The sequence below is a fragment of the Varanus komodoensis genome, unplaced genomic scaffold (assembly GCF_004798865.1).
Source record: "Varanus komodoensis strain SLA01 unplaced genomic scaffold, ASM479886v1 scaffold64, whole genome shotgun sequence".
Taxonomy (NCBI): Eukaryota; Metazoa; Chordata; class Lepidosauria; order Squamata; family Varanidae; genus Varanus; species Varanus komodoensis.
The window spans coordinates 1,878,572-1,898,506 of record NW_025336273.1 but is presented as its reverse complement, the minus strand read 5'-3'; the positions used below and the strand labels follow the sequence as shown (position 1 = coordinate 1,898,506).

Genomic DNA, 19,935 nt, shown 5'->3' with positions numbered 1-19,935 from the left:
ATCTCAGCATGCTAACACAGGGCAGAAAAGAAAGGCATTACATTTACCTGGTAGCTGTCCATGTCATCGTTTTCCTCCTAGGTAGAAATCAGAAAATTCAGGTAAGTTCAAAGCAGCTAATGTGTAGCTAGGCCAACATCAAGTATGAACACCTTATCTACAGGGGAACAGGCTCAGATGATGATGAGGAGGAGGAGGAAGAAGAGGAGGAGGAGGAGGAGGAGGAGGAGGAGGTAGTATTTCATTTTCGTACTGCCCATAGACAAAGCTGTCTGGGTGGTTTGCAACAAAGTATAAAACCCTACAATACAGTAGGTAAAAGGATCAATAAGAATTAAAAATTAATTTAAAAGAACATTAAAAGACAATTAAAAGGCAATTAAAAAGACCTGGCCAGGAACAAAAGAAAGACACGGGCTGAATGTGTCAGGGCCCTGGTTGACCGGGGAGGACTTTAAAAGAGGGCTGCCTTCACCCGGTGCTGAAAAGACGGCCAACGTGGCCGGGCAGGCCACAGCGGGGAGGGCGTTCCAAACGCAACACGCTGCAGCGCAGCTTCCTCACCGAAATGCGGTTGTGCTCTTTTTGCCTTGTGCACCTGATCGAAGCCACAGAACCTGCGTGGACAACTTGCGGCCCTCCAGACGGTTTTACCTGCAACCCTTCTCTGGAGGACTGATGAAGTTGCCGGCCAAATGTCTGGAAGGCGACAAGTTTTGGGTTGCCATTGCGTGTGCGTAACGTCACTACTAGATCATCCTTCCTGACTCTGGTGGCCTCCAGAGGTCCTGGATTTCAGCTCCCAGCATTCCTGGCCATTATTACGGCTGGAGGGAGTTGTGATCTAGCCCATCGGGAGAGCACCAGGTGGGGAAGGCTGCAGAAGAAGACTGGGCCTCGACTCGGGCGCACCACCCTGCTCCCGCACTTGCTCTCAGACAAACGTGGCTGAGTTTTTACGACGGGCCTCAGACACAGCACCGGTGCACCTGCTGACAGCCCATCGGATGAGTGAGCGTTTGACTCAGGGTCTTTTCACGGGGCGGCCACATCTTGGGAACGATCCCCAGAATTGGGGCACGCTTACATCGCTTTTTACATAGACCTTTTTATGCTTCCGTCTCCAGGTTTTTTCCAGGAATGTGGGTTGAGTTTTCGGACTGCTGTCATGTTTAGTTTGGAACTGGATTGTTGCTGTGTATTTTATGAGCCTGGTGTTTTAGCTCGTTTTAGTGAGTTGTCTCGAGAGGGCTTTGCCTAGAAATGTGTCACATAAACTCAAAGCAAAGCACATCAAGTCAAATCAAATGAATAAATACCTACTTGGAAGAAATCACATTTGCTCCAATACAATGTACTGGGCATAATGACTCAAAAGCTGTCGAGCGATCCAAGATGTCTTTTTTTAATAAAAAGGGGGGAATGTGCATAGGATGGAAGCTTTAAACTAGGGTTGGGGAATATGTGTCCCTCTATATGTGGTTGGACTTCAGCTCCCAACAACCACAAACAGATGGCCGATGTTCAGGGATGATGGGTGTTATGGTCCAATGGTACCTGGATGACCATGTGTTCTCCATTTCTGAGTAAGCCCATCAGTGGTTGAAGGCCAATTATAAATCACATGGTTGCCAGAAATGGGTGTGTTTCGTTTTTGATGGCTACTTTGGTCCCAGTGCGCTACTACACAAGACATTATAAAATATAATGTGAAAATTGGCCTTATTTTAAAATGCAAGGGCAGCTTTCCTTTCTTAAGTATAAATCCTCTTACTCTTCCTTCACTTTCTCAAGACAGCACTTACACTGAAGCTTTGCTAATATACATACTTAGTTGAACATCAAATTAATCAGCTAAAAGACCGATATATATTAACTAAACCTTCTTTAAATGGTTGGGAGCCATAAAAATGTCCACAAATTATTCAGTCCCATTATGGTATGCCAGATGCAAAAGTGGGCGAGCTGTGAAAACGATCCTGCGCTGCATCGAGCACACTCATATAATGTGAGTAATACAAAATGCCTTGCGTATAAAAAAGACTCGGTGTGTGAGGAGTTCACTTGATTCCACGTCAGCGTGAACCGCAGTGCCCTCCAGCACTTAGCTGCATGTTTTGGATGCTGGGGGCAAAGCCAAGACCCAGAAGGAAAGGGGGGATCCGTCGACCCCCCCAGGGATGGAGAAGGCACGGCTCTTTAGCTGTTGCTGAACTCTGGCGACCATCACTCCTTGCTATTGGCTAAGCTGGCACGGGCTGATGGGAGTTGTGATCCAACATCTGGAGGGCAAAATGTTCCTTACCCTGGCGCCCAGCTGGCCTAAAAGCATAACGAGAGCACCCCGAAAGTGGGATCCCCCCACTGTTCAGACAAGCACCGAATCATGCGCCGTCTTCCTGCTTGAGCGGACAGAGCTGGCCTGCCAGATGTGCGTGAGCACTGCAGGAATGCTGAGGAAGGGCCAGATGTGCCATGCATCCAGCAGGCACTGGGGTTCTGCTTGCCCACACTTGGGCCACTGGGGGTTCTGAGGAGTAACCACAGGGTGGTTCCGATCGAAGGGCAGCTGGGCCAACAGGATGCCCAAAGCAACCCTGCCAGGCGGGCCTGTCGGAAGCAAGCTCTGACACCAGCAGGATTTCCAAGTCCCGCACAGACGGGTCCGGACCTCGTGAGCGCAGGCACACTCAGGCCCAGCACACCACAAAACAGAACCCGAATTCGGAGAGCCAGTGGTGGCCCAAAGAAAGCTGCCCCTCTCGCTATGATACCTTTCACACCAGTGCTGCATGCTACGAGGCTGGGGGAAATTTAGCAACATCCAAAGCTGCGCTGCGGGAGGCCAAACTGTTTCTCCAACCAGTCCAGTATGTCCTACTCTGGCTGGCAGCAGTTTCCCAGGGTCTCAGAGGGAAGAAAACTTCTCCAGCATTACCTGCACCTGGTCTTTTTTTTAAACTGGCATCACTGGGGTTGAACCCACACACAGCACCAGTCCCCCGCAGTGAGTTGGGAATTTGGGTATTGCACTCCGCGGAGGTGAAGCTGCTTCTACCTGGTGCTGCTCGGGGCTCTTTGGTGACTTGACGTGCCGTATCGCCACACAGCCGACTCCGATGGACAGGATGGACTCTTCCATGAGTGGCAACGTTCCCGACTCCTGCACAGACTTCACTTCCACTTGAATTCGGTGAGACTGGCCCTGCGCATCCAAGGAAGGTAGAAAGTGCCACTACAATACCAGCGTGCACTGATCTTGCCAATGTCCAGGCACACGTTCTCTGCTAAAAATTCATCGCGCAGCACAAAGCAAGAACACCTTCAAAACATTGGGATGCCGAGACGGGGCAAGAGAGACCCCTGCTGGCAGCTGCGTGACAGACAAGCTTTGCTCTGGAAATGCAGCGCCTTCCGTGGGCTGGACGGAACCGGCAGCGTGGACATTAGGTTGCCGCAGAAAAAGCAGCACATGCCTTGACAGATGGGGAGGGGCACACAGACCTTGCTCAGTGTTAGAAACACAGAAGCAGAGCGAGTCAGAAGGGGCCTCCCGGGCCATCTAGTCTGACCCCCGGCTCCAGCCGGCTCCGCTCATGACATGCCCACCACGTGCACGTCCAGCCTGTCCTTGAACACCCGCACCGATGGGGCCTCCACCACCTCCTGTGGAAGCCCGTTCCACACCCTCGGGGTCCTGGCATCTAAATGACCTGCTGCACCTCAAGGCTTCCGCAAGGGGCGCCGCTCAGCCCTGAGATGGGGGCGCCCTTCAAAGGACTGCACCCTGCATACCAAGTTACTTCTCTCTACTGAACAGCTACGGACGCTTCACTAGTAGCACCTGCCTTGGCCTTTGCCGCCTGGGAGCTGGCCTGATGTGCTGGACCACAAATCCAAGCATCCCTGGCCAGCAGGCCCCCGCTGGCGAAGAGCAATCTAACCGAAATGAAATATATTTAAGCCCTCGGCCTTTGTACTGGCTTAACCCAAGTCCCCACCGGCCACCCACAGCGGCAAAAATTACGGACACCTTCCAGCAGCTACGATCGCCCCTTCAGGACGTTGGGCAAAGAGCCACTTGGGTTTGTATGCAGCGGCTTGGCCTCTGATGGATGTGCAGCGGTGAGGCTGGTCCTCAGTGATTTGGCTGCACTCCTTTCAGCCCACCCAGCAGCCCCCATGCACTGATTTCCCAGCAGAATTGCCGGGAAGCTGGCGGCAGAAGGAGACCCAGCCTGTCCAGGGGCAACCGAGCCCCCCACCTTGATGAACACAATCCCCCCTCATCCTCAAGCACAGCTGCAACCGGAGGATGGCAGGGAGGGGCTACAGCTCTGGGCACGATACTTATCCATGAGTGGAGCGGCCGAGGAGAAAGTCGGCACACCGAAAGAAGCAGACGGGTCGGCTCCGCGGACAGCGCTGCGCTCCGCCTTACCTGCCTGAGCTGAAAGATGCCGCCGGTCTGCACGTCCTTGGCTGGAATCACCTCCACGGGGCAGTACTCCCCATTCTCGTTCAGCTCCAGAATTTGAACCCAGAGCTCCACCTTGCGGGTGACCTCGCTCCACCTGCAAAAACAGCCCTTTGGTAAGAGACAGGCGCTTGTGCCTTGTGAAGAGTGTTTCGAAACTGCTGGGGAGAGAGCGGAAGTGCATGCCTGGATGCGTGGCAGTGGGGAGGTGCGGCCCCAGTTCATCTGGGAAAAATAGTGCTGCTGGCGGCTGGGAAAATTTCTGTCTCCAGATAAAAACTCTTCTTAGAGATCCCCAGTAATAAGCAGGGTGTTCATTTGCGCAGTTAAACGATGCCCAGTTTCTGTCTTCAGAGTACTTATTTATTTAAAACTTTTCTATACTGTCCCATCACATATGTCTCGGGACGGTGTACAACACCATTAATAAAATTGAAAAAAAAAATAGAAATCAGAGTAGGAGAAGCACAGCATTCGATGTTAAGTATAAAACCACCAATTAAAACAAATTAGCAATTAAAATATTGGAAGAATAAAAAGGGTTTTGCCTGACGCTGAAAGGAAAGAAGTGTTGGCGCTAGGTGAACCACTCTGGGGAGCATGTTCCACAGAGGGGGTGCCACCGCAGAGAAGGCCCTCCCCTGGGTAGTCACCCTCCTGATCTCTTTCAAGGAGGGCTCCCGGAGGAGGGCCTCTGACTCAGATCTCAAGGGCAGGAGGGCACATAGGGGAGAAGGCTCTCCTTCAGGTATCCAGGTCAAGATCTCTTCTTGCTGTTACTGGAGTGCAGGACACAAAATAATCAGCTCAAGTTTCGGCAACCCAGATTCAGGCTGGACATCAGGAAAAGCTTCCTCACTGACAGAGCAACACGACAGTGTGACCAGCTGCCTGAAGAGGTTGGGGGCTCTCCCACACTGGAGACATTGAAAAAGAAACTGGGCAGCCCTCTGAGTGGGGTGGTGTGACTTGGTGTCCTGCAACAGCAGGGGGTGGACTTGATGGCCTTCATGGCCCCTTCCAACTCTACTGTTCTATGATTCTATGACAGTGGGACCAGCTGGCTGGAGGGGTGGGGGGCTCTCCCACACTGGAGACACTGAAAAAGAAACTGGACAGCCCTCTGAGTGGGGTGGTGTGACTTGGTGTCCTGCAACAGCAGGGGGTGGACTTGATGGCCTTCATGGCCCCTTCCAACTCTACTGTTCTATGATTCTATGACCCAAGCCGTTTAGGGCTTTATTGGTCATCACCAGCACCTTAAATTGGGCCCGGACTTCAATCGGTAGCCAGTGTAAGTGACAGAAGACCAGCGTTATATGTGAATCCACTGGAGAGCCAGTGTGGTGTGGTGGTTAAGAGCATGGGACTGGGACTCAGGCTATCCAGGTTCTGGTCTCTGAAGTGCCTGATCCTACCTATCCTGGAAGCTAAGCAGGGTCAGGCCTGGTCAGAATTGGGATGGGTGACTTGAGTGTATGATACTATGATTATTGCTGTCAACTGCCTAGAGAGCTTTGGCTATGGGCAGTATAAAAATGTAATAATAATAATAATAAAAATAATAACTGGGTGACTTTGGGCCAGTCACAGACTCTCAGCCCAACCTACCTCACAGGGTTGTTGTTGTGGGGATAAGATGGAGGAGGAGAATGACGTAAGCTGCCTTGATCCCTTTGTAGGAAAAAGGTAGGATATAAATTGAAAAATAAATAAATAACCTGCCGGTCCCCCTTAATATCCTGGCAGCTCTATTCTGAACCAAATGAAGTATCTGGACTGTCTTCAAGGGCAGCCCCACGTAGAGGGCATTACAGTAATCCAGTCGGGAAGTTACCAGAGCAGGGGTCACTGACAGAATAACCTTGGAGTGTATCTCTGCCAGCTGCAGGAGCTTTCCAACTTTGGGGCCAGGTAGTGTTTGAAATGGTGGAGACGGAGGTGCACGGGGAGGAAGTTTTGAGCAGGATAAAATGTTTCTAGAGTCATGAAACTACCATTGCTCTTTCCTTCTGAATTCAAATCCCAAATTAACAGAAGGATGAAATGGCACACGGAATAACTCATCTTCCTGTTAAACCTCCTCCTCTGACATCAGAGGTTGCTCACAGTTTTCTAATTCATTTACCAGCCAAATGCCAGATGTGATAGGTACCTGTCTCGGAGGCTTCGTGTCTTGGCTTGAATTATTCCCAAATCCCAAAGAGCCGGGTTTTTGCGAGGATCGCACTGCTTGTGCCCATAAACTTCAATGGCCAAAGCCCCATCAGAAAGATACTCCATAAAATCTTCAGTGATATTGACAGAGAATTCCTGGGTCAAAAAAGGACAAAGGAATCAGTGTCATTCAATTCTCCTCCTGTTTCGTTTGACTGCTGTTATGGAGGGACGTGTTTCTCACACCTGAAAGCTGAAATAAAGGGCCAGAACTCTGGCTATGCCTTCAGGAACTCATGTCTTCTGGACAGAAACCTGTCCAGGAAGGTTCAACAGCAACTGCTCAAGTATGCAAACTTTACGAAAAGCTTAAATCAGTATCATTAAATTTAACAGGAAAAGGAATGGGAGAACATTTTTTTCCAGTTGGCATCCTAAACCAATCCACAGGGGAAGTACAGCCACAACTTAGGGCTTTACTCTAAGACATTTACTGATTTATAGTCACTTTGCAAGCAGTTATCAGGCAGTTTCTTCTCCAGTGTGTTTTCATTGAAATTTATATGATAGTTTTAACTCTTTTAAAATAAGCTGGGTCTGAGCCACCTAAAAGATCACTTTCACCCACATGAGCCCTACCAAGTTTTATGATCAGCATCAGGAGCGCCAATCTAGCTAAAAACACTCCAATATATCTTCTGTAATATACAGTCTACCCAGAATGCTTTCCTTGCATAGGCCTTGGATGGTATTTGTTGATAAGACAGTCCACCCAACCTAAAGCGGCTACTCATGAGCAACAACGGGCCATGCAATAAGACGACAAACACCGGGACAGGTCCTACAATGGAGCCAAATGCCAGTACCGGTCCCTGTATCAACTCTGCAGAATCTAATGTTCAAACCTTTTTATTCAATTGTTATTTTAAAAATTAATTTTAATGTCAACAGTCACTTTTTATTTAACTTACATTTTTGGTTATTCGTTATTTTTATATTGAGATGTCGGTTTTTTGTTTCTGTTTTAATGACTGTAAGCCGTCCCGAGATGCCATGCTTAAAGGACGGCATATAAAAGTTTTAAGTAAATAAATAAATACAGACTCTAATATTGCAGCTGACAATGTTAGGGGCTCATCCTCCAGTGTGAAGGAACAACTTAAAGACCACGGTTTACTGTGCCCAGCAAGCCGAGATTCATAATTCAATGCCAAACCATGATTTGAAGTTGGCTTGGCAAATCTCAGCTTCTTTGTGCAGAATCAGGCATGGCACTGATGTTCTCATTGCTTCCCTTCTACTTCTTTTCTACAAGCAGTGAGTCTGCTTATGGAAGGGTGATTTTGCGCTTTCCAGGGAAGCTCTGAAACGAGCGGAAATTTTCGTTTCTGGAAGAGCTTCCTTATGCAATTGCCCAGAAACGAATTCATGCTGGCTTGGAAGCACTCAAGAACGGTGGGAGGTGTTTGCAAAAGCAGCACTGGTGGGGCAAGAGACTCAGCAGAGGTTTAAACATCCAGCTGGATTCTGTCCTTTGACACATTAGCACCAATCCTAGGCTAGCGTGTCACGCTGAGTTAGCCCTGGCCTGGTTTGTTAACGACGTGAGCAAACAGCCTGTGCTTCCTCGGGGTGCTTGGCCACACTGACCTGGCATGGCCCACAACGGTGGCAAATCATGAATTAAGCATGCAGAATAATTCATGATATGCTGCTATAACTAATTATAATTATTATGGATTATTTAACCCACTGACAGTTGAAATTAAGGCTGGGATGGCCCTCTGTGCTGAGGTTTATAAAGACTTATCTGGACAGGAGCTTGAGGGGATTCCCATCCGGGGAGTTTTCCAGAGTCTTTCTTTGTTATTGTCTGGTTTTAGCAGCTTTAAACTTTTCTGATTTTATACATTTTATTATTTGCTTTATGGACTGTTGTACACTGCTAAGAGCTCTGGCTGGGGGCAGTGTAAAAATCTAATCAGCATCGGCATCAACGTCATCTATCTATCTATCTATCTATCTATCTATCTATCTATCTATATTTTAAATTATTCTTCTTCCTCTAATGTCTATATTTTAATTTATGTGGTTTTAATTTATTGTTGTAAGCTGCCCCGAGGCTTCGGCGAATGGGGCGGCATAAAAATGTTTTAATAAATAAATAAATAAAAATATCTACCTATCTATCTAAAACTTCTGTACGCTGCTCAATTGTGCCCCAGCACCTCTGGGTGGCTCACAACACAATATCATCTGAGTTTCCACGTCACGTCACGGCACGAAGCTTGCAAACTGGCACTTGATGAATTAATCACCCCACAATTGGACATTGGTATGTGAGACGAGGCCTACCGTTGCGTAACAATCGAGAGATCTTGGCTTAAAGTGACGGCTGAACGTGTGTGCATCGCAAAACAGCCCACCCAGGGTGACCAGCCATGCTGAGTCGTCATTCACCCGAACACGTTATTTTTCACGAACGAGCCAACCTGAGAACCCACAGCTTGTTTTGGGTCGTGCCTGACCGCTACGAACTGCTGATCCGAAATCAACAGCACATCTTTATTGTGAGTTGTTGAAAAGGACTTGGCAGCTTCATGCAAGAGGGGAAAACAGCCCAGTGTTCCTTTTCTATACCCTTTCTTTTCTTTTATAACTTCTTTTATATCGTTTATATTTTTTATTTATTTTATATTATTAATTCTAATTTTATATTGTTATTTTTGTATTGTATTGTATTTTATTGTGTTGTAAGCCGCCCCGAGGCTTCAGCAAGGGGCGGCATAGAAATGTTATAATAATAATAATAATAATAATAATAATAATAATAATAATAATAATAATACCCTTCCAAAAATGCAGAACAGGGTTTTGGGAAGGCGGCCGTCATCCCTGGCTTCTCATTTTTCAGTGCCTCAAAAAGGAAGCGTTGTGGCAATAATTTTTGAATTGTTTTAATTTTTCTTGGTATTTTATGCTATTGCAGTATGCTCTTCTGGCCATTCTGTGCACAGTTGCGAATGACCAGAAATGAAATAAGTGAGACCTAAGAGCGCAAGTTAGAAGCACTCGAAATACGGGGGGAACTCCGTTGGTGTGAGCGCAATCACATCTCCCTCTGGTGACGTGATCCTCCCTTTCTACTTTTTAAGTGTCAACTGACATTTCTCAGCCACTTCCTCTTTTCAACAAGTCCTCAGCTTTCCAACTATTCCTAACAAGGGGAGGCATTAAAAGAAGCTGCCATTATGGCTTTCTTTTCAGAACTGTGGTTCTCTGGCAGTTTTTCAAAATGCAGAAGTGGCTTAATAGGAGGCATGAAGGTACCCAAGCAAACATGCTTCACACGCATCCGGCTGTGTGCCGTGAGCACGAAATCGAGCGACGTAATTTGGAACAGGCCCCAACTTGGCCAGAAAGCGGCGGGCGACCCAGGACTTGGACACATGGCCGCCGAATCGTTAGCGAGATGGCTCTCTGCTTTAAGCTTGGCAGCTCTTCTCAGAAGACCTTCAAGCAACTTCCCCTAACTGGGGACCCTCCAGAGAACTGGAGCAACGAACACGCAAGCGATGCGCACCCGCCAGCTGCGCGACGCTCCGAAACGGCCCTCCCTTGGCTTTGTCTACAGCGGAAAAGGCAAGAGCAAAATTACATTGCAGTGATCAAAGACAACCATGCACCGTGGTTCCTTGTTGATCGGCGACAGCGAGGGGTCGACTTCGGGGGCCACCGTCACCGGTTCCAGCTGGTCCCAGAAGGAGTATTTGCAGAAGACGAAGTTGGAGAGATGCTGAGGCAAACCCGTAGCCTGAAGGATTTTGATCTAGGAGGAAGGGAACATGCCTTTATGCAAATAAATAATACATAGGATGGAAATAACGGCATAATTATACAGCATCCTTTAAAAATAAACTTGACAACGCTAATCTGTGAAGGATGGTGTTGATTTTCCGAGGCAGGCGGCTAAGTATCTATAGTAGAATCTTCTTGGAATGGTTCTAGATTAAAAAGGCGGAAAATCTCCACCGGGGGTCACCGGATGACCCAGCCTTGGGTCACAAGTGGAAGGAAAAACAGAAGACCACCTCCTTTCTTTCTTTGATGCACACACATTGTTCAAAAGGAATTAAATGCAGCTAGGACACGGTTAATAAAGTCGTTCATTAGCGAAGAACGACACAACAAGTGCCATGACCCACACACACAGTTTTTTCCACTGGAAGCCAGGAACGCTGCAACGCACCCAGCGCTGCCCAGTCTGAGGCGCACGCCCACATCAGAAACAGGCCTGGGGCAGTTAGACTGAGAGCGACCGGTGTCGGGACAGATCACCCAGCTCACGTCATCTTTATCAGATGGTCTTCACTACTCTGAACTCTTTCGATGTAGAAGTGGCTTATACACCAACACACAAACTGAGAGTCTTTCGTTCTACAGCACCAGGGACCAGACTCGGTGTTTGTTAACTGAGCCAGCCTGTCGCAAGACAGCTGCCCTCCAGACCTGTTGGACTGCAACCCCCATCATCCCCAGGGCCAGGAGAAGCTGAACTGGGCGACTGCCTCCAGGAAGGGAACTTGAACTTGACACCGAGCCAGCTGGAATGCGCTGATATGGATCAAAGGGAACGAAATGCAGCCTATCCCGAAGGTTTCCCCTGTGTCCGGAGTACGGCATTGCTTCCTGTGTGTGGCGTGCGTGCTGCACACCAGAACGGACCCTGCTGGAATGTCCCACAACTCACAGGCACTGCGGTTGTGGCTTCATCACACAGGAGCACCGCCGAGGCAGCGACATCGCGATTGTCCCGTGCGCCGCTCCGCCACAGCCCCAGCCCAGCCGTAAGAGCACCTTTGCCAGGCCGGGCAATTCCAAGGGCCAGGAGGTTCCAGCCAGAAACCCGCCGGCACGTCCCCAGGGCACCTACAGCCTCTCCTGCCCTCCCCACGAGCAGCACCTGGCACCCAGGGGGATGCTGTTTCACAGCTCACCATGCACACCAGCTTGTGCTCCCGCTGGTCATTCTCGGCGAGGCCCTCCGTCCCGTCGTCGCCGCCCGCGATGCGCTCCCCGATCTCTCCGCTCACACGCACCACTTCGACGTGCAGGCGGCCTGCCACCTGAAGGGGGAAACGAACCCACAAACGCGGGAGAGGCGTTTCAGGAGCGGAACCACACAGACGCATACTGCTTTGATGACGTCTGCAAGCCGACAAGGCTTTCCCCTTAAGCCGAGGTTGGAGGGTGGCCGGGAGAAAAGAGACCCCTTCTGTGTTGGGCCCACCCAGCTCTGGCCCCCTCTGCCCAAGGAAGTTCGCCTGGTTTCAGAGCTAGGACCCTTCCAGGGTCAGGTTATGACTCTACCACAGGCTTTGACAAATCTGCTCTCGATTGCAACCCTTGCGCTTCCAAATTCATTCTTGCACTCAGTGGCTGCTTTCGGCTCTTTTTAAAACTGTGCTCTGGTTTGGGGTATTGTGCTGGTATTCAGGTATCCAGGCTTTTCTGCTCAGCTGGATAGTGAATAAATTTGGGACAATCCTGCGAACAGAATCCAGACAGCCATGGGAGGACTTGGGAGTCCCAGCTCTGAGCCTGAGAACATGTTCTGCAGTTGGAGCTGAGCCCTGGGATCTGGAGCATCTTCCTTCTGCCCTCACAGCTGGCCCAGGAAGAACTATTCCAGCTGCAGCTCCGAGGTCGCGACCACAACCCCAGAGAGGGAATTGTGGGCATCACGGTGGGGGGGCAGGGAGGGAGGGAGACGGGAGTCACCAGCACACCGTTTCCTGGTGACACCTCGGCTTCCTTTCCTGACAAGCCAAACGAGCAGATGGCCAAAACTGGCCTTTTGTGTGTTTTGCAGGACAGGGAAATGTGGAAGTGACCTTTGCCCTCCAGTCTCCATAGGATACCCATAATCCTCTGAGCTTGAAGAGTTGCAAGCAGCCATATTGGATTAGACTGTTATTGTTTTTTGCTGTATAACGAATGCTATTTAAATAATTCTTCAATGCTCAGAGAGAATTTGTTCCGTGTTTTTAGAATTTGTGCAATCAATGCTAAAAAATGAAATACATTGCATCAATTAGGAACCGCTGTCCATCAAGTTCCGAAGATACTTTCCCACAATCCCATGGGAGAGGGAGCATCCTTAGTGCTCCAAAACAGCTGCACAGGGTACAGAGGATCGGCAAAGTGCCACAGGACGAGTCCTTGGTGTGTATTCAGATTGCAGTGAAAAGAGCTGCAAGGGGAAAGGGCTGCGTTGCCTGGCTTTGCATCCTCTCCACTGCACACAGATTCCCAAGGCCTGTTCTCATGGTGGGGCTATGCCAGGCTCTCCGTATGATTATACCACTTAGGCCTCAGGGGTGGGGGGACTCGCATAACGGAAGGGTTCCCCATTGCGGGGGGGGGGGGGGAATCCCTGCAAAAGGAAAACTTGCAGTCCAGTTTTCTATGGGGATGGAGGAATGAGGGATGACCGAAATGAGCAGGATTCTCAGCAACCGTCTTGCAGCTCCTCTCATGCCTGAGTCCCACCTGGTTTGCGGTCTCTGCTCTCTGTGTGTGAGCAAGAAAGCTGCGAAGGTCGAGAAGCGATCAAGAGGAAGGTTTGCGCAAATTTCTTGCACAGAGCAAAGAGGGCCGATTGAGTCCATGAAGGAAATATGCCCGAGTGAGGAAATTTGCGCAAAATGAACAGGGAACGAGACGAGCACAAGCAGGTGTTTGATCGTTGGTGAGTATTTTCAGCAGACAGTGAACAGGGCACGCTCGCATGTTTTGTGGACAAAACCAGCTTTCTGCTTATTTTCCCCTCAGCTGCCTGGAGCGATACAACCCAGAAGCGAGTGTGCAAGTTCAGTGGGAGCTCCTTCCGCACAAAATATAGCTTGGTTCCAGTTCTATTTCAAGGGAGGTCACACTGGTCAACTTGATGGATGCGCAAAACATCGGGGGACTGCCCCAAATTCAAAATCAGCTTGAGTATTTGAAACATAGAGACACTGACAAAAGCAATTGCTCATTCACAGATTGACATAAACACCCAGTCAATTTTTTCCAAGGCAAACCTGGAGGGCAGAAAGACAAGGTATGAAAAACAGGGTAGGTAATTAAATGCAGTTGGTTATTAGCAGCCTCTATGTTATGTCTGGAGATGGAGGATCAATTTTAATTGTGCAATGAACTGTAATTGCCAAAGAAGAGACTGGGTGATTATGTGTTTATGAAGTGAGTGTGATTCCGTCACCTCTCCCTTCTGATTGATGATGGGAACGGCGTACTGCAGCTTCACGTCGTAAAAGAGGGACTCCAGGAAGACGTTGGCCACTCCGATGAGGCTGTGGTTCTCCTGCTCGTCGTAAAAAGGGTCCGCTCTCCTGAAGTAAGACCTCATGACCTGGAGTGGCACACAGAGAAGAGAGCGGTCCGGTTCCAGCTGGTCCTTGCCTGGCTGCCCAGCTCCTCCCTGCAGGGTCAGGACGGCTTGTGACAACTCTGGGAAAGCTGCTCCCACCTAACGGGCAGCCCAAAAGACTCCACAGCGATCGGCGCCAGGTGAAGACCTTTTTATTTGAACATCATTTTAATTGTTAACAATATTTGCTTATTTATCTGGCCAGGGCGACTTCTTTTATATTTTATATTTATTTTATATTGTTAATTTTAACTGCATATTGTTATTTTTGTATTTTATTGTATTTTATTGTGTTGTAAGCCGCCCCGAGGCTTTGCCAAGGGGCGGCACAGAAATGTTCTAATAATAATAATAATAATAATAATAATAATAATACAGCACCTATAGATATGTTGCACAGAGGCCCCAAAGAAGAATGGAGAAGCCCGCTTCCCCAGATTCCCAAGTCCTTTGGAAGGAGTGTGGCTGTTGGGCGTACATGTTGTGAGCACACGTGCAGGCACCCAACTCTGCACACTCCTCATTTGTATGACCTTTTTATTTAAACATCATTTCAATTGTTAAAACATATGATCTGGCCAGGGCAACTTCTTCTTCCTTCTCTTTCTCCTCCTATATTTTTATTTTATACTGATAATTTTAATTTTATTTTTGTAAATCAATGTATTTTTTGTATTTTTATATTTAATGGTAATTTATTATGTACTATTGTATTTCAATGTATTTTATCATGTTGTAAGCCGCTCCGAGATTTCGGCAAGGGGCGGCATAGAAATGTTATAATAATAATAATAATGATGATGATGATGATGATGATGATGATGTATGTATGTATGTAAAGTTTTTATATGCTGTCCTATACTCAAGTCTCTGGACGGTTTACAAGAAACAAAACAACCACATACAACAAACAACACACAACACAATGCTTCCGACCATTTATGATAAAATCAAAGATGAAACCAATTGTTAAAAAAATTGGGAGAGTAAAATGGTTTTCACCTGACGCCGTAAAGAATAAACTGATGGCGCCAGGTGAACCTCCCTGGGGAGCGTGTTCCAAAGTCGGGGTGCCACCGCTGAAAAGGCCCTTCCCTGGATAGCCACCCCCCTCATTCCTTCAAAGAGGGCTCCCGGAGAAGAGCCTCGGCCTCAGATCTCAAGGGGTGGACAGGCCTCATGCATCGGTGAAGCAGCGCCTGCTTTCTGTATGGACGCTGCTGTGCTCGGCCCCTGGCGACTTGAGCAGCAAGCGCTGCCCCAAATCTGGAGGGTCGTGACGAGTCGGAACAGTTTAAACCTCCCCGCAACCCTCACCGCCGGCTGTGCACTCAGCTGAACGGGGAAAGACGGTGGCACCTTAACACGTCTGGACAGCCGGGCCGGCTGCGACAAATGCTCCTGAGTCATCCTAATTGAAGCACCACGAGGCTTTTGTGCACGGGAGCACCACTTAATTTGCTGGCAGAAAGAATAGCAGCAAAGTCTCCTAATAGCCCTAGTTAAGAACATCCAAATATTTAGTTTGGTTCATCCTGTCCAATGGCTTCGGGATCTTCAAGGATCCAGTATTTAACTTCACCAAAGCAGGAATGTGTTCACAACAGCAATAGAAGGGCAGGGCGAATTTCAAGGGTGTGGAAACACAAACACGCAAACATGCAGAGGAGGTCCTCCCATCTCCTGGGAGATGTTGTCATGCAACGCTGTCCCAAGGGCATGAAGGGGGGGCGGGGTTACAAAATAGTGGCTGGCAACCTTTCCTTATGCCGGCCATTCGCCCCCACCCCAAATGCCAAAGAGGAAAGATGGTTTTACCATCAGACCTATCAACACACACACCCAAATTTCGGCCAAAAGTTCTTGTTCAGCTCAAATTAAGATGGAGGACTAGAAAAAAACTTCCCATCACTGGCCACCCTTCAAAGGCTAAGACCCTTTTTTTTAAAACAATATTTGAACAGCGTTTAACATCTACAGGTTTTAATTGTGCAGCCAGGGTGTTTCTGGGTTTTAATTGTATTTGTATTATGTCTATTTATTTATGTGAGCCATCCCGAGGCTGCAAGTGATGGGACGGCATACAAAAATTCTGGATGAATGAATGAATGTTCTGGGACTTACACTCCAGAGAGACCAGGTTGGAAGTCTGATATAGACAGAAGCTTAGAGAACCACACCTGCCTTCCTGTTCCCCTGCAAAGGAGGAGAAGCGATCGCCGCCTTCCCTTCCACGTACCAGATTGTCCTCCTCACAGTCTTTCCATTCTTGATAGAGGTCCCTCATGTCCACCAGCCGGTTCTCCAGCTTCTCCAAGGACCAGATCTGCTTGCCTTTGCCTTTCCGTCTCACCTGTATGGCGGGCTCGCTGAGAATGGCGCCTCGCTGCAAGGAGCAGAGCAGGAGAGAAGTAAAATAACCGCCCTTAGCTTGGGAAGAGCTTCGGGGAGCCACTTTTTAAAATCTCAAGTGTATAAACTGAACAGAAAAGCGACAGCCACCGAGTGGCTTGGGACAATTGTTTTCCTACTTCTCCTGAACAACTTTTCAGTACCTAATTTAACCTTAACTGTTAAATTATATTGTTTTATAGGATGTTATTTATTTATGTTTGTGAGCCGCCCCGAGGCTTCGGCGAATGGGGCGGCATAGAAGTTCCCTAAAGAAAGAAAGAAAGAAAGAAAGAAAGAAAGAAAGAAAGAAAGAAAGAAAGCAAGCAAGCAAGCAAGCAAGCAAGCAAGCAAGCAAGCAAGCAAGCAAGCAAGCAAGCAAGCAAGCAAAATGCTTAGTAATGGGAAAGAGGTCTGTAAATGAACCCACCCCCAAAAGGAGCCGCCCCGAGGCTTCGGCGAATGTGGCAGCATAGAAGTCCCCTAAATAAATGAATGAATGAATAATGCAAAATGCTTAGTAATGGGAAAGAGGTCTGTAAATGAACCCCCCCCCCAAAAAAAAAGGATATTGAGGAGACGAGGAAAGGCACCCATAAAAATGTGGGGTCAGAATTTTTGGCCAGCTCAGCCATCACCACCCTCAGCCACCTTCCACTTGCCCTCACATCTGGCTTTCCTCCTCCAGCTGCAGTTTTTGGGTGCAGAAGGATAAGAAGAAGCAGGACCATTAGAGCAGGGGTTCAGAAGGGGTTACTGGGGGAGAGGCTGACACCCCCCCCACTTGCCAAGAAGTGCAAGATACCAGCTCTTAACGTCTCTATAAAAACTAGTAACTAGCCCATTTTTGGAAAATTGTACTTTTCTATTCAACACAATGTGGAATCCATGTCCAAAGGGTAACAGCTTCTTGGTCTGGCTCACCACTTTTTAAACCAGGAGTACTTTTACCAACAACGGAAGCTGCTGTTCCGCCTGGAGGAAGTGAATCCCTTCATCAGTTGCTGCCAAAGGGAGAAAATCAGCAGAGCAGGGTCACTCAGAACCTCGCCAGGCCAAAAGGATCAATTCAGTGTGCCTTTTTCGGCCTTACAGGGCCCAATCCTGGGCCTGTGTAGCCAGAAAGGGGAGCTTGTGTGCCTTTTTTCTGTCTGAATGTGCACAGGATAGGACTCCGCACGGTTCTGGGCAAGGCTACTTGAAGGATTTCTTGCGCTCACATGTACCTGCCCATAGTTTCAGACCAGTGTCAGAGGCTCGCGCACTTCATCTATGAACTGCATCAGGATTTTCCAGGCATGTGTTTTTCCAAAAGAAGGGTCAGGTGTGACTATCGCAACTACACATTATCATACAGGCGAGGTGTGTTATTAAATTTACCAGACGCTTAGCAACTACATGCGCGGGGATGAGGGAGGAAGGAACTGGCCCACTCAGGAATATTCCAGACTACTGCCCTGAATCTTGCGGCTCCCTCTGCCCCCCACCTTTAAATAACCCAGGTAAGCCCACAATCTTTTTACTCTTGAAGGTACATTTGCCCGGTAAGAACGCAATTCCCGTGTGACAACCAAAACACAGATTGGCCTGTTTATGTTTGAATGGCAGCCATGAAATACGCCCTTCGCCTGCTTGTTTCCAGGTCCTTACCATTTTGTCCGAACTGTGGTTTTCCCTACCCGATCACAGAAACACAGAGCGAGTCAGAAGGGGCCTCCTAGGTCATCTAGTCTGACCCCCTGGTCATTACAGTGTGCATGCATTCACACGGACATGCCTTTTTGGGCTACCGAACGGAAGTTCTCACCCAGCACGGGTGGCACTCCTGCTCCTGAACATGCTGCATGTTGAAAATATGTATTTCCAGAGACCCCAGATGAACACACAGAGGGCCTTTGGAGAAACACTGGCCCGGCTCCTAAGCGAAGGGGCAGCAGCTGTCGTCGAACAGGCTGGGCTCCCTCCTCACCTTTCGGTTCGCGTTGAGGCTGGAGGCCGGGATTTGCAGCGTGACCTTGTACTCCGTCCTTTTGTCCATCTCTTCCGCGATGAAGTTGGCTTCTCTCACGTACGAGTTGGCCTTCATTATCTGCTCCCTCAGCTTCCTCAGACTCTGGTTCAGCATCTCCTCTCTGTCGAAAAGGGAGAAAGAATTCCACTGCGGGGATCCGTAAAAAGAATGACCGACCCGACGGCTGAGAACAGGTTTCGCCCTGGTGCAAATATTGGACCTGAACGATCTCGTGGAAAGTTTAGCCGTGCCGTTCGTGGGACTGAGATGGCCGAAGAGCAGGTTTATTTATTTTTCAATCTATCTCTTGCCTTTTTCCTACAAAGGGCTCAAGGCAGCTGACATCACTCTCCTCCTTCATCTTATCCCCACAACAACCCTGTGAGGTAGGCCGGGCTGAGAGTCTGTGACTGGCCCAGAGTCCCCCAGTTGGCTCCATGGCTGAGTGGGGACTCGAACCCGGATTGCCTGAGTCCCAGTCCCAGGCTCTTCACCACCACACCACACTGGCTCTCCAGTTTTGCTGGAGGAAAGGGTACAAAAGCCAGCAACGGAAGGCTCTGTCCTCAGGGCCTGAACCGGGTCACGGCAGGGGTGCGCCGAAGCTCCATGGAGTCCCTCCCTCGACCGTTTGTGCCTGTCCTCTTATGCTCGGCCTCGTCTCCGAAAGCCAGTTGTGCGGAGTAGTTTGCCGGCACTCACAGGATAAAGGCTGTGTAACCAGCAAGTTTCTCCTGCATCACATGCAGCAAGACAAGCTGGAGGGCCTGCAAGGGAAAAGCCAGGAGGGGCGCCGCTTGCGTGGGAGTCGCACGAGGCACCACTCCTGGAGAGCCCCGTGGAAACCCCGGGCGTGATCACCAGGAACTCGAACTCACAGCCACAACAAACCGGGCCAGCGTCCACGGAGCCGAGCCCAGAGAATCTGAAGAATCCTCACTGCTCGGATTCCTCCCACAACCCTTGGGTCAGAGTTTGACTTCGATCAAATGAGGGACTCTTTTTATCCTTGGCTAGAGAAACGGGACTTTGCATAGATTTAAATGTGTTTTTAAGTTATCATAAATGGAAAAGGAAGGGTGTGGGGGCTGACCCAGCAGGCCCGATGTTTTTGATGATTGATGCTGTTTTTAGGGGGTTTTTTTTGTTTTGTTTTTTACAATTATAATTTCAAATAAAACTTATTTAAAAAAATTCCTTGGGTCAAAGTGCATCTTACCCTCCTTTCTCTTGCTTCATGGTACATTCCAACATATTGCCCACCCCTTGAGATCTGCGGGAGAGGCCCTTCTCCGGGAACCCTCCGGGAAAGAAATTAGGAGGGTAGGTACTCGGAGGAGGGCTTTCTCTGCGGTGGCGCCCAATCTATGGAATGCGCTCCCCAGAGAGGTCCGCCTGGCGCTGTCATTATTTGTTTTTCGGCGCCAGGCGAAGACCTTTTTATTTAAACATCATTTTAATTGCTAA

The 19,935-nt window shown here is 48.8% G+C and overlaps 1 protein-coding gene across 2 annotated transcripts in view; it reads right to left on the bottom strand.

The window, feature by feature from the left end:
* The window catches only part of KIF13B (kinesin family member 13B), a 161,069-nt gene that overhangs the window by 45,280 nt on the left and 95,854 nt on the right, over window positions 1–19,935 (bottom strand). For both annotated transcript variants that reach the window (XM_044450339.1, XM_044450340.1), the window contains 9 exons: window positions 18,427–18,589; window positions 16,306–16,452; window positions 13,899–14,048; window positions 11,632–11,760; window positions 10,293–10,463; window positions 6,633–6,790; window positions 4,442–4,574; window positions 3,059–3,205; window positions 48–77 (listed from right to left, as the gene is read on the bottom strand). In XM_044450339.1, coding sequence (XP_044306274.1) covers window positions 48–77; window positions 3,059–3,205; window positions 4,442–4,574; window positions 6,633–6,790; window positions 10,293–10,463; window positions 11,632–11,760; window positions 13,899–14,048; window positions 16,306–16,452; window positions 18,427–18,589 — 1,228 coding nt within the window. The remainder of the gene's footprint in view (window positions 1–47; window positions 78–3,058; window positions 3,206–4,441; window positions 4,575–6,632; window positions 6,791–10,292; window positions 10,464–11,631; window positions 11,761–13,898; window positions 14,049–16,305; window positions 16,453–18,426; window positions 18,590–19,935) is intronic.